Raw genomic sequence first — 13564 nt, 5'->3', positions numbered from 1 at the left:
CTTATCACATTCTATTACATATTTACTCTGAAAGACGTTATTTCAGAATACTTTACTACTTCTGTGTAACAAGAAGTGGTGTATCTACTTCCATTCTATTAACGTCTCAAATTATGTGTCAGAGTATAACGTAGGCAAGTATTTTAGGTTTGTACATGGGACCTTTTAAAGTGTTCCTAGTAATGACTGGATACATTATCTAAGAAATTTAAAGAGTCTGAGGCGTAGCGGTGTTAGTCTAACTTTAAAAACAATGAGTAGTCCTGAGGCACCTTAGCTTGTGATACTATATATAGTTTTGTTAGTTACTTAAGGTGCCACAGAACTACGCATTTAAGAATTTAAAACACTCACCACTCCAAATGTGCCCAAGTAACACTACAAATACAGAGTCTCAACACTTTCCACTTTTAAACATTGGCATTCTATCTTCCAAAGCCTCCTTTTGACTTTTAGTAGGCTAAATACAATCTATTTTAATTTATTTGATGGCTCAGCTCTCCCAATTTATAATTTCAGAAGATATCCCACAATCACAAACAGAGGTGAGGTGTTCATAAAAGCAAAACAAATTCTTTAAATTTTAGAAAACTGAGCATTAAGTTACCATTTTTATAACTAGGTGCAGTTTACTTTCAAAAGTCTTTCAGCAGAGTGCCAGAATTTGTCACTGTACTGTGAGCAACATCTTCCCAACATTTCATTAGTCATATCATTCAATAAGAATTGATCTAGGAAAATAGATGCTCAACATTTATCTTAACTGCAACAGATTATGTTTGCAATTTTCTGCCTACAATATGTGCGATGTTCTACACTTTCACCTAACTACCCCTGAGGTTTCATGCAAAACAAGTTATTTTCCCACTTTAAGTTCACTTTCAATAAAGGTTTGTGTCTTCCTGTTATGAGCAACAGAATTGGCTGTTAAACACTAGTTGGCAGCATCTTTGACGCGCATGAGAACTCACCCCATGTGGGTGACTGCAAAAGCCTAAATCTTTAAAAGTGAAGGGCTCCATTAAGATAACTGTCAATTAATAGGAGGGTTGCATGCTTTGTTGCTTCTGTAGGCTGAGTGCTTTGCACATGCTCGGGGCTCCTTATGTCCCTCCATTCCTCCTTCAAATTCGCTGGGACTCACACTCCTATTCCATTCAGTTTTAGGAATGCCTGCAAACACCCCCCTCCCCCCCCACAACAAAAGAGCTCTGGGTGCCCCATTCCCCTCCCTACTCGTTCAAGGGGCTCTGTATACCTCCCATTACTCTCCCCCATGCCATGCACTTTCATTTTCTCCCTTCCTTCCCTCATATGAGGGTCTCTCATTTTCTCCAATGCCAAGGAACAGGTGATGCTTATCTGGAAGGTATCAAAGCGCGGGCATAGCTCAGGGTGCAAGGGATAGGGTAGCTAAGGGCTGTGCCAGGAAGGTCATCCCCCATGGTCACTCCTCCATGGAGGCTCTCCCAGAACGAGGTTTCCCTGCCAGGGTGTCTCTTATTACCTGTGCAAGCAGTCAAAAGTGGCTGGAAGCTGCCAAGCAGCCACAGAACTGGCACTAGGAGGAGACAGGAACGCTACACTATACCCTTCATGGTACCAGCCAGAGTAGTAGCCACTCCACACTGCTTGGCTCTGCACTCGGACTGCCCGGCTCCCATTATGGCACTGCAGTTTAGGGTGGTAACTACCCTCGTACTCGTGGTGGAATTCTGAGCCAAAAATAAAATTTTGCATCACAAAAGTAAAAATACTGCACTTTAAAATTCTGTATATGTTATTTCTTAAAACAGCACAATATAATCAAACTAGTTTCAATGTTGACAAATTATTTAAACTACAGTACAATGGATGGAGAATGGGATTGGAGAGCATTAAGAAAATCCCCAGCCCACCTCTGTCTAATAGCAATGTAGCTAGTATTGACCCTTTACTTTCAGTTATTAGTCAACAAATATATGCATCCATATGCTCAATGCTACAACAGAGGCAACTGAAGAGCAAGTGAGAGCTGGAGACTCAAACTCAATTTATATTGATTACTGACCACCTGCAGAAAAGTCAACAGCAAACAGTTAATGGACTCTTTTTATAAGAAATGTCCTCAGTCCAAAAATTAGACCAGCTCTAATTACTAAAGTATGATAGGGATATAAAAGGCCATAATGGCCTTTACAATAAGGCTCCTTTCCACCACTCTGACCATGTAAGGAAGCCTTGCAATTTTTACACCTATTTTATACTCCTGGGGGAATTCACTAAAAGCAATTCACTAAGCAGGCAGGCTTAGTAATTCTACTCTGCCTCATAGGACAAAGCCTGCCCTACACCTACCTCCTCAGAAACTTCCTTTTGTTTGTTTTAAACCTGCTCTCTCTCAATTTCATTTGGTGACCTCTAATTCATATGTTATGGGAATAAGTAAGTAACTTTTCCTTATTCACTTTCTACATACTTGTCATGATTTTATAGACCTTTATTATATCCCTCTTTAGTCTCCTCTTTACTAAGCTAAAAAGTCCAAGTTTTTTTAATCTCTCTTCATATGGCACCCATTCAAAAACCAAAATAATTTCTGTTGCCCTTTTCTGAACTTTTTCCAATGCCAATATATCTTTTTTGAGATGAGGCGACCACATCTGTATGCAGTATTCAAGATGTAATCGTGCCATGGATTTATATAGAGGCAATATCATCTTATTCTCTACCCCTTTTTAAATGATTCCTAACATTCTATTTGCTTTTTTGATTGCCACTGCACATTGAGTGGATGTTTTCAGAGAACTCTTCACAATGACTCCAAGATCTTTCTTGAGAGGTTATAGAATCACAGAATACAAGAACTGGAAGGGACCTCGAGAAATCATTGAGTCCAGTCCCGTGCACTCATGGCAGGACCAAGCATGGTTTAGATCATCCCTGATAGATGTCTATTCAGTCTGCTCTTAAATATCTCCAAGGATTGAGATTCCACAACTTCCCTAGGCAACTTAATTCGAATGTTTAACCACCCTGACAGTTAGGAAATTTTTCCTAATGTCCAACCTAAACCTCCCTTGCTGCAATTTAAGCCCATTGCTTCTTGTCCTATCATCAGCAGTCAAGGAAAACAATGTTTCCTCCCTTCTCCTTGTAACATCCTTTTAGATCCTTGAAAACTGCTATTACGTCCCTTCTTAGGACTTCTCTCTTCTAAATTAAACAAGTCCAATTCTTTCAGTCTGCCCTCAGAGGTCTTGTTTTCTAGACCTTTAATAGTTTTTGTTGCTCTTCTCTGGACCTTCTCAAATTTCTCCACATAGTTCCTGAAATGTGGTGCCCAGAACTGGACTCAATACTCCAATTGAGACCTAACCAGCGCAGAGTAGAGCAGAAGAAGGACTTCTCGTGTCTTGCTCACAACACACCTGTTAATGCATCCCAGAATCATGTTTGCTTTTTTTGCAACAGTCACACTGTTGATCTATATTTAGCTTGTGGTCCACTATGACCCCTAGATCCCTTTCTGGAGTACTCTTTACTAGACAATCACTTCCCATTCTGTATGTATGAAACTGACTGTTCCGTCTTAAGTGAAGCACTTTGCATTTGTCCCTATTAAACTTTTTCTTATTTACTTCAGGCCATTTCTCAAGTTTGTCCAGATCATTTTGCTGCCAAGATTGGTGATAAGAGGACCTGGGTGAGGCTGGCTTTGTCCCCAACCCAGCTGCATAGTGGAGAGGGACACCATGGTTCCCATAGCTTCCAGAGTGCATCCCAAGGATGACAACCCATCAGTCAAGTTGGGAGTTAAAATGTGATTATTTGACTAATCAAATAGTTGATACAATTTGTGTTGACTGTATGATTAGTCAATAAGGGCCTCTGCAGAGCTGCAGCAGGGGTAGCTCCAGAGGCACCAACTGGAGCAGGGCCTGAGCAGTCCTGGCTCATGCTGGCTCCAGAGCCACCCCTGCTGCAGCTCTGCATTTTAAATGTAGTAGTAAGAGCCCAGTGGCACAGCAATCAGCTCAAGTTCTGGCTGCCACAAACAGGGGTTGCTTGGGGATAACGAACAGCCCCTGTCCATGGGGTGGGGGGAGGAGGGGGAACCCTGCTGGGACCCTTGCAGACAGGGGCTGCTTCATAGCAGCAACTCTCATCTCCCCCCTGCTGCCTCTGATAGATAAGAGGCAGCGGGGGGAGGGGGTGGGGGCCCACCACAGAGAGCACGGAGTAGTGGCAACTGCTTGAGTCCCTGCTCGCCACATGCTCCCTGAAGCACTTCTGCTTATGAAAAATACAAGAGCCCTAGAGGGCTCTTGTACTTTTCATAAGCAGAAGTGCCTGCAGTGGGAACTGGCACAAGAGGGGACTGAAGCAGTCCCCACTCATGCCATTTCCTGCTGTGCCTCTACCTCTCCTGCCCCCCCACAGTGACGTGCTGTGGGGAACCAGCTTCTGCTCCCCGCTCCTTGCTACACCTCTCTGATAGAGGCAGCAAGGGGGGAGGGGAGAATGACTGGTTGAGTCGCTACTTGACTATCCGATAAACATCTGCTTATCGGATAGCTGACTAGTGGCTTATATCACTAGTTGGGAGAAAGATGGCTTAAAACTTGAATCAGGCTGGCCCTAATGGGGCTGTTGTAAAGGTGAGGGAGTGCCAGAACTCAATGTTCTCCTGACATACACACTCCAGGAAAGTGGGACACACTGACATACAACCCATGAAGCTCTCTCTCCTTTTAATGTAGCTATCAACTCCCTTTCTGCTGGAGGAGATTAAAGGCACTATCTGGCCCTAAGGAGTCTGAATATTAAATAAAGACTCATAATGTCATTGTATTCAGATGTCTAATATGAACACACTAAATTTCTCAAAAAAATAGCATACCAGAATTGTTCTTTTAAATCGATCTAGCTATATAAACACAAAAAAACATTTTGCACCAAGATTAAGGGCTGATTTAAACCCCACAAAATATATACATTTAAAGAGTCTTTAAATCGGTTATACCACCCTTCCTGGAATAGCAAAATAGGCCCATTACATTTAACTGCATACAATAAGCAACAATGAGCAAATCAAGGATATGCTGAAGCTTTAGGAGTATCCTTTAATTTTGTGGTTTTAAAAAGTTCTAAAAAAATCAGACTGTGCTAAATATAATTATACATATTTAGCTGCACTTTCATTAAGATGGTCCTTACGTATACAGTTATTTTTGAAGGTTGTAACCTGAATCACATGAGTTTTTGTTGACAATTGTTCAGACAATATTTTTATGCTAACTTATAGACAATTTTGTACATTAAGGATTCAGTACTTAACCCAACAGTTCACAAATTATCAGTTATTAAAACCATGGTAAGATAAGTGTCAGTCCACAAACTGCTGTTGAAATTGTTGTCCTAGTAAAAATATGTGGTATTATATAGGGATGTGAAAGTGTAACTATGTACACAGTTAACTGATGACCCTCAGCTCATCGGTTAACCTTCATGGCTACATGCAGGCTCCCTGCACGTACCAGAAGCAGACTTAAAAGCTGATTCCCCATATGTACTCCTTCCCCCTCATGCTGCTGCCTCTATATCAGAAGATATAACATTAAACATTAAGCCTTTTAACATCCCTAGTATTGCAAGAACCTAATGGCTTAGTTGTATAAACTACTCAACACTACATGTGTAAACTGTTACTACCACACATGCTCATTTAACAAAAGTAGAGATAATATTACACAGTAAGTGCCAAGATTTTTTTTTTTAAACCAGCTTTATTTTTAAAAGTCAAGCGTACTATTTAAATAATTTTATATAATTTGACATGCAAGGGAAGAACGTGTTTCAAGATTAAATTCAAAGAGACTTGAAAATTATAATTATGACAGTACATTGTTTCTACCTAATCCCTGACCAGCGAGCAGTTAATGAAGCTCACACAGGTGATTAAAAAAGGAGCCATAAAAACAGATGCCCCAGAACTAGGAGGATGGGGGGTAAAGGCTGCTCTCTGAACCCAGTGCTGAGAGTCTGAGTTAAGAAATCCTGAATGAAGGAATCTTGTCAAATTTTTCTGTAAACAAAACATGAAAGTTCTCTAACAGTGAGTTTGTGCTGTGCTGCATCACGGGTTTACAGATGAAATAAGGGAATTAGAAAAGTGAGAAATGCTTAGAATAAGAGCAATAGCGTAGCACTAAATAAACAAACTTTTCCTTTTAACACAGTGGTAGATTTTTAATGAGTTTGACTTTTTTCCCCAATTTACAAGGATGGCAGAGAAAATGAAGTAGAGAAATGAGTTTGAACTGTGACTGCCTCGCAAAACCTAAGAGCTTTTTCATTTTCAGTAAATTCACTCAAATTTAGGGACTAGTCCCTATCACTGAATGACCTCAACTCTCATTGTCCCATAACCTCACAATATTCTGCATCTTAGCAATCATGTCAGCCAATATTGTTTTCTTCTGTGAATATTATAAATACAGAAAGTGATGAAATACATGTGAAACTTTTGTTTAGATCAATTAGCATCAAGTTGCTTTCTGCACCATCACATTATTAGACTGGGATAAAGAGATTTATGTTGTACAGTGAGAAAAAAAACCTGGACAATGCTGTGACCCAGTGAGCAGGTGACAGTGCCAGGAATGGCAAAGCCAAGGTCAGCAAGTCCCATGGGACTGGAGCCACTACTTCAGGGTGAGTGAAGGGCCGTCTCTAACTACAATACAGAGCCTCCCACTGTCCTTGGGGTCAGGATCCCTGTAATAAACCTCAGTGCCAACTCTACCCACATATCTACACCAGCCACACCATCACAGGCTGATTCACCTACACATCTACCAATGTAATATATGCCATCATGTGCCAGCAATGCCTCTCTGCCATAAACATTGGCTAAACACATTGGCCAAACTGGACAGTCCCTATGTAAAAGACTAAATGGACAAATCAGATATCAGGAATGGTAACATACAAAAAACGGTAGGAGAACACTTCAATCTCCCACACAGTAGCAAATTTAAAAGTAGCCATCCTGCAACAAAAAAACTTCAAAAACAGACTTCAAAGAGAAGCTGCAGAGCTTCAATTCATTTACAAATTTGACACTATCATTTTAGGATTTAACAAAGACTGTGAATGGCTAGCCAGCTACAAAAGCAGTTTCTCCTCTCTTGGAGTTCACACCTCCACATCAGCTGGGAGAAGTGGGCCACATCCTCCCTGACTGAATTGACCTCGTTATCTCTGGCCTTCCTCTTGATTGGTACTCCTTTCTTTTCATGTGCCTGTATATTTATACCTGCCTCTGGAATTTCCACCAAATCCATCTGACAAAGTGGGTTTTTGCTCCAATAAATCTGTTAGTCTATAAGGTGCCACAGGACTTCTCGTAGTTTACACTAATCTTTGACATTCTGATGACAGTTTTAAGTCATGACCCACAGAATGAGAAACCTTGGTCTAAGAGACCCTTGGTAAAGAACTACAAATTAAAAAGGGATAAACTGATATTTTAACAGCTACAACTTTACAGTACAAATGTAAATATTTGCTTTTAAATTGAAATACAGCATTCAAGTCTGTGCCCTAAAGGTATGCAGGAGCATGAAACATTCAGATATACTTCTTGGTTTCTGGCTTAATTTCTAAAAAAAATGTTCATTATTATAGTTCTCAATATACCGTCTAAGACGTGTAAGAGGACGCATGAAGCAAAAATTCTGGCTGTCAGGGCATGATTATTTTTGCATGCTGTTGGTTTTTCCTGTAATGTCATCTTTGCCCCGAGCATATTTAAATTGACAAAGGAAGACCAATTTAGTGATCAGAATTTACTTTCTAGCTAGTTTTATCCAAAAGTAATTTTCAAAGGAAAAGTTAAAAACAGGACACAAGATACAGGTACACCAACATTTGAAATTTTCAAACCTGATGCTTGAAGTTAGACACCTCTGTGGTCAGAGTGCTAATATTTTCCACTTAAATCAAACAGGAGCTTTCCAACTAGCCCTTCAAACTCAGGCCATTCATGTGCCTAATTATAAATTAAGATGTGATTTAAATATTCAAGTTAGAAGTAATAGGACAACATGTGTGATTTTTTTTAAAAAGAGACCAACATACATGTTTCTAGTGGGAGTCAAAACAAAAAGTCACAGGTGAGAGAATGCACCTATCACTGCATATACTTTTAAGGCAAGTATCTCTTAGACGGCATCAGTACGACACATTCTAAACTGCAGCTGTTCTTTATGCTTTCCAATACCTCAGTACTAATGATGACAGCGTGGAAATTGTATTAAAAATAGTGCTTTGAAGTAAGCCAAAGGCCTTGCTAGGAACATGAACGCTGGAATTTGAATTTTCATTCTTAAGAACAATTTACACCTTGCGATTTTCATAAGATCTGAACCTATTGGAAAGTTTGTGGAGCACTGTGTGAAAAGGAATCAGGTTGGCTCTCTCAGCAGAGAACACTAGTTAATGAATACTCAAGAGGCCTAAAATTGAGACAGGGAGTTTTAAGGTCAAGACTGAAATGTATTGGTAGTCCTGCTGCAAGAACCTGTACATCACCAGTCCTCAACTGTGCAATCCATCCTGTACTTCCAATGCCTCTTAACTCATTCTCAGGTTGTTTAAAAGGCATTAAAAAGTGCATGCACACAAACTCATGTACCATTCTTCTCTTGCCACTATACCTCACAATTTTTAATAAAAACTTAGTCAGCACATAGGCAGTCAGCATTATGAGAATTCATGTGTTAAAAACTTGCTTGTAGAAGACTACTGCTGATTCTTTATGTGGTAAAGATTTTCAGATCCTTGCTATTAGTAATCATCTAATTTGGTGATTTTAAGGCCCTGTCAAAAAACTAAGATCAATTTAAGGAAGAACAAATTCCCAAAAGAATGAGAAAGTAGAATTAAAGGATTAATTTGACTGTGTATGCCTGTGATAGCTATACATGATGGGCAACCTAAAATGAAACTTTTTCTTAACTCAGATTATTAATCTGTTTACAGGATAAAAACAGATCACTAAAAATGTACTCTTTTGCAGTTCACAGATTTTTATAAAGCAGTAAGAACTGGCAAAAATTTAAGTGATTCATAGAGATGTGGTTCCCAACAGCCAAACTCAAAACGAGTCATCTGCTTGAGGAACAAAACAATGCAGATCTCATGGAGTCTAGTTATAAAAATCTTGTCATCAAAAAACTGAAAGGTAAATAACTTTTTCAAAATATTTTCACAAAGAGAAACAAAGTTTAACCCATTCAATTAAAGCCGACTGCGTACTGATTAGCATAATCAGAATACACAATAATTTTTAACAGTAGAAAAAGATTATGAGCATATATGTAGTTTACACAGAGAACCAAGATGGGGACTGAGACAGGGGAACCAGACAGTAAGTCTGAAAAATCAGGATAGGATGTGGGGCATCTACATAACACAAATCCCCAAATATTCAGAGTGGTCCTATAAAATCAGGGCATCTGGTCACCCTTGATTATGATAACACAAGTGGACAACCCACCAGTGGAATAAAAATAAGAACAGGGAGAAGCAACCCATATTAACAAATTCACATTAAATAGTTAGCAATTGTCAGCACGAGAGTCAATGTACTGACTCACCATGCATGAAGTCATGAGTATGGTCATCTGGCTTGTCCCTTAAAAGGACTAAACAGCCAGAAATTGACTTGCTGTGGATGCTTCAGACCAAGTCAGCCTTGTGACACTGATCCATACCTCACCTTCAAGGTGACCCAGAAGAGAAGGGAGACTATTTAGGTCCATGCTAGTACAGGAAAGGCATATTGTCTGCTTTTCAGCTACTGATGGTGCATCCTTCTGACTGACAGATAAACCCAAACGTTTAAAGGACAATTTGATAAAGCTGTGCCCAGGGGACTAAGCAATACGTTCAGCATCTGAGAAAGTACAATATTCACTGAGCAGTGGGATATTGGTTTAAGGCAGGTAGTGCATTACTTAGATGACATGTTATTTGTGGCCACTACGGAACCTTGCTATCAGTGTAGTATAGAGATCAGTGGTTCTATAAACATTTCTGAGGTATAAGAAAGCTTTAATGATTTTGTGCAATTTCAGGAGCAGGAGGGCCTGTCATGGGTAGAGCCCATTACACAGGAACAGGGGGTTACTGCAGCTCGTGGTGGTATTAACCTGACAACTGGCTTCACCAATCATCTCCACTTGCTTACTGGTCCTTATATTTGTCAGAAGCCAGAGTCTTGTTGTAGAATTTTAGTTTGGTGGTTTCTAGCAGGGTAGTCTTGAAGCACCTGCTTTTGTTAGTGATGGGACTAAATGTATCCTATTACAGTGAACTTCTGATAATCCGGCACCTTTAGGACCCAGGGGGTGCTGGATTATCAAATATGCTGGACTATCGGAAGGGGGGGGTCTATGAGCGGTCTGGGCTGGAGTGGGGGGGGAATGCGTCCCTCGGTGCTGCGGGACCAACCTGGCAGCACCCCAGCTGCTCTGCCCTAGACTTCCCCAAGTCAGCCACTGCTGAAACTGACCAGCGCTGACTCCGGGAAGCCCCAGGGCAGAGCAGCTGGGGTGCTCTGCCCCTGGCTTCCCCAAGTCAGCCGCTGGTCAGTTTCAGCAGCAGCTGAATTGGGGAAACCGGGGGCAGAGCAGCTCCAATTGTCCGGCTGCCCGGAGCACTTCTGGGTTCCAGATGGTGCTGGACCATCAGGAGTGCCGGACCACTGGATGCCGGACCACTGGAGTTTTACTGTAATATGCTTAGGGATCTTGCATAGATCCTAGAGCTCATGTGTCTTTGTGGACAGGAGATGGCCTTGTTTAGGGAGAAGGGGTTGAGAGCTTTTAAGATCTGCAAACTAGCACTGGGGTTCTGGAGAGATTCTTCTGGAAGGGCTTTGGAACTGAGAAATGTGTTCGAAGGGTGATTAGTGATATTAATGTTGAGGATGAGTCAATGTGGCCAGTGTGAATCTATTATTCTACAGCACTGTGGATCTGCTCTGTGGAGTGTGAGAGGGCATACGTAGCAATAAGGCTAAGGACAGATAGATCTTTTTGGTTCACGTGAGGGAGTCCTCTCACAATATACTGTTTTGTTCAAGTTTTTATGACAGACTTAAGTTAACTTTCTTCTAACAGTGACTTGCACAAAAAATTTTTTTTTGTCATCAAGAATCACAAACTCCACAGGGAGAATTCATTAGAAGCACGCATCTTACTCTCGAACACACTTTACCTTTTCTGTTGATATGAGCTGAGGCCAATAGTTGTGTCAGTCTGTAACAGGAATAAAAAAATAGTTAGGATTTCAAAGCTTGATATAAAAAATGTTTTCCATATTTAAAAAATGCAATGCTAATAATTAATAAGAACAATTTTTTTAAAAGACAAAGTTCTGAGTCTCTGCCAACTGTTTACCTACAAATCAAGCAATTAACTCACTATTTAATGAAGTGGGTTTTATCTACAGACGCTCACGATCCTATGTATTTATTAGTCTCAGGTGCCACTGGACTACTCATTTGTTTAACCAAAACACCCTGAAATTCCAGTCAGGAATCAAGCAACCAGTGATGATTCCTGAAATCTTATCAGGAACATGAAACACTAGATGATATGTAGTTCAGAAAGACTGAAAAGAGAGGAGAGAAATTCTAAAAAAAGGGCAACATTGTAAGGGACAGAAGGAGAGGAAAATATGGCTATGCTACCTGTTACCAAGAGCTAACCTGGGGATAAGAAATTCTAACACAAAGGTCATTGTTTAAATCAAATGAAAGCCCAACATAAGCTGTAGAAATGGAAAGAAAATACACATAGCAAACAGCATTAAACTTTAAAGTTTAAAAAGCCATCTGTCATATACAGCAGACAACCCCAAAACAAAACTTGTTTGGAGTCCTTTTAAGGGTACAGTCTCAGAAAAGCAAAAGTCTCATTATTGAGACTGTACATTTTTGCTTTATCAATCTCAGTATTTGATGAATGTCACCATTAAACCAGGATGTCAAGAATATGCAATAAAGAGTAATTTTTCTCATGGATCCATAGTTTCAAGAATTTAGGTATTTTTAAAATCCTTTGTTATATAGGACAGCGATTGGTACAAAAATGGGAAGCTAATAGTATGCAAGTCAATGATTTATTTGAAAATTCTATTGCTACACCTGGTACCAGCTGTCAAACTGTTAAAAAAAAAACCCACACCACTACCACATACCTGGAAGTATTAAAAAGGCAATAATCTGCCTCCTAAAATTAAATAAGATTGTGCTTTTCAACAACTAGGAATCACTATATTTTATTTTACTATACAGACAGTCCCCGGGTTACATACAAGATAGGAACTGTAGGTTTGTTTTTAAGTTGAATCTGTAAGTAAGTCGGAACTGGTACATATTGTAGGGGAAACTCTAGCCAAACATTTCTCCAGAGCTCAGTTTTATTCTCCCACACCTCACTTCCCTTAGTCCTTTATTCTCAAGCTGAGGTGTCTGCTGAGAAAAGCCGCTCTGCGTCTCCCTGGTCTGCTCGGGGGGAGGCGCTAGCTTCGCGTCTCCCTGGTCTGTTGGTGGGAAGCAGCTAGTGCGGGGTTGCCTCACCCGTTTGTAAGTAGGGATCCGATGCAAGTCGGATCCATGTAACCCGGGGACTGCCTGTACTGCATACTTTAGGATGGTTGACAAATTGAACTACTGCTTACTTTCCTTACCTTTGTACTATACAGCTATCATCTATACTTGCATGATTTATTCTCTCAAAACTAAATCAAACCAAACCTCATGTTATGATGGCTGAAAGGCTCTATGAATTGGTGCATAGCTTACTTAGGCTTAGCTAGAAAATTTTATTGTTGCTGAAAGCCCTGATAGAATCTATGTTCCCCCCTCCCCCTCAGTCACAGATAGAAATCAAAGTACAGGCAGCCCCCGGGTTACGTACAAGATAGGGACTGTAGGTTTGTTCTTAAATTGAATTTGTACGTAAGTCGGGTACCCCAGGTGTCCCCGATTCAGCCACTGCTGAAACTGACCAGCGGCTGACTACAGGAAGCCCGAGGCAGAGCTGCTTTGCCCTTGGCTTCCTGGAATCAGCCGCTGATCAGTTTCAGCAGCAGCCTCCCCCCTCCCTCCCCCCAGTTCGTAACTAGGGGTCCGACTTAAGTCGGATTGACGTAATCCAGGGACTGCCTGTACTAACAGAAAACACAATCAGATAAAAGCCTTGGCATCAGGTAAGCAAGGTAAAACATTCCTTCTTAGCCACATCCCACTCTTCCAAGGCTTTTATCTGATGAGTGATATCAGCTAGAACCCTCCCTTGGTCAGCGACTAGGAGGTGTAGAAGAACTCACAGGTCCTTTTCTTCCTCTACTCCTGAGGAAGCACATAAAGCTACCGTCTTCTGTGACTTGCAGTACACTATTACACTAGATATTCAACCCATCTATAAAATCTTCCATTGATCCCTGCCTGGAAGGAAGAAAAATTGTCAACAGCTCAGAAAGCACTTTTGCTTGTCCTAGAGATCTG

The 13564-nt window shown here is 40.7% G+C and overlaps 1 protein-coding gene across 4 annotated transcripts in view; it reads right to left on the bottom strand.

The window, feature by feature from the left end:
• Positions 1 to 13564, bottom strand: part of TMEM131 (transmembrane protein 131) — a 168115-nt gene that overhangs the window by 109329 nt on the left and 45222 nt on the right. For all 4 annotated transcript variants that reach the window (XM_075916531.2, XM_075916529.2, XM_075916530.2 and 1 more), the window contains exon 3: positions 11269 to 11309. In XM_075916531.2, coding sequence (XP_075772646.1) covers positions 11269 to 11309 — 41 coding nt within the window. The remainder of the gene's footprint in view (positions 1 to 11268; positions 11310 to 13564) is intronic.

Source organism: Pelodiscus sinensis, chromosome 1, assembly GCF_052426305.1.
Source record: "Pelodiscus sinensis isolate ZL-2025 chromosome 1, ASM5242630v1, whole genome shotgun sequence".
NCBI lineage: Eukaryota > Metazoa > Chordata > Testudines > Trionychidae > Pelodiscus > Pelodiscus sinensis.
This window is presented reverse-complemented; position numbering and strand designations above follow the sequence as displayed.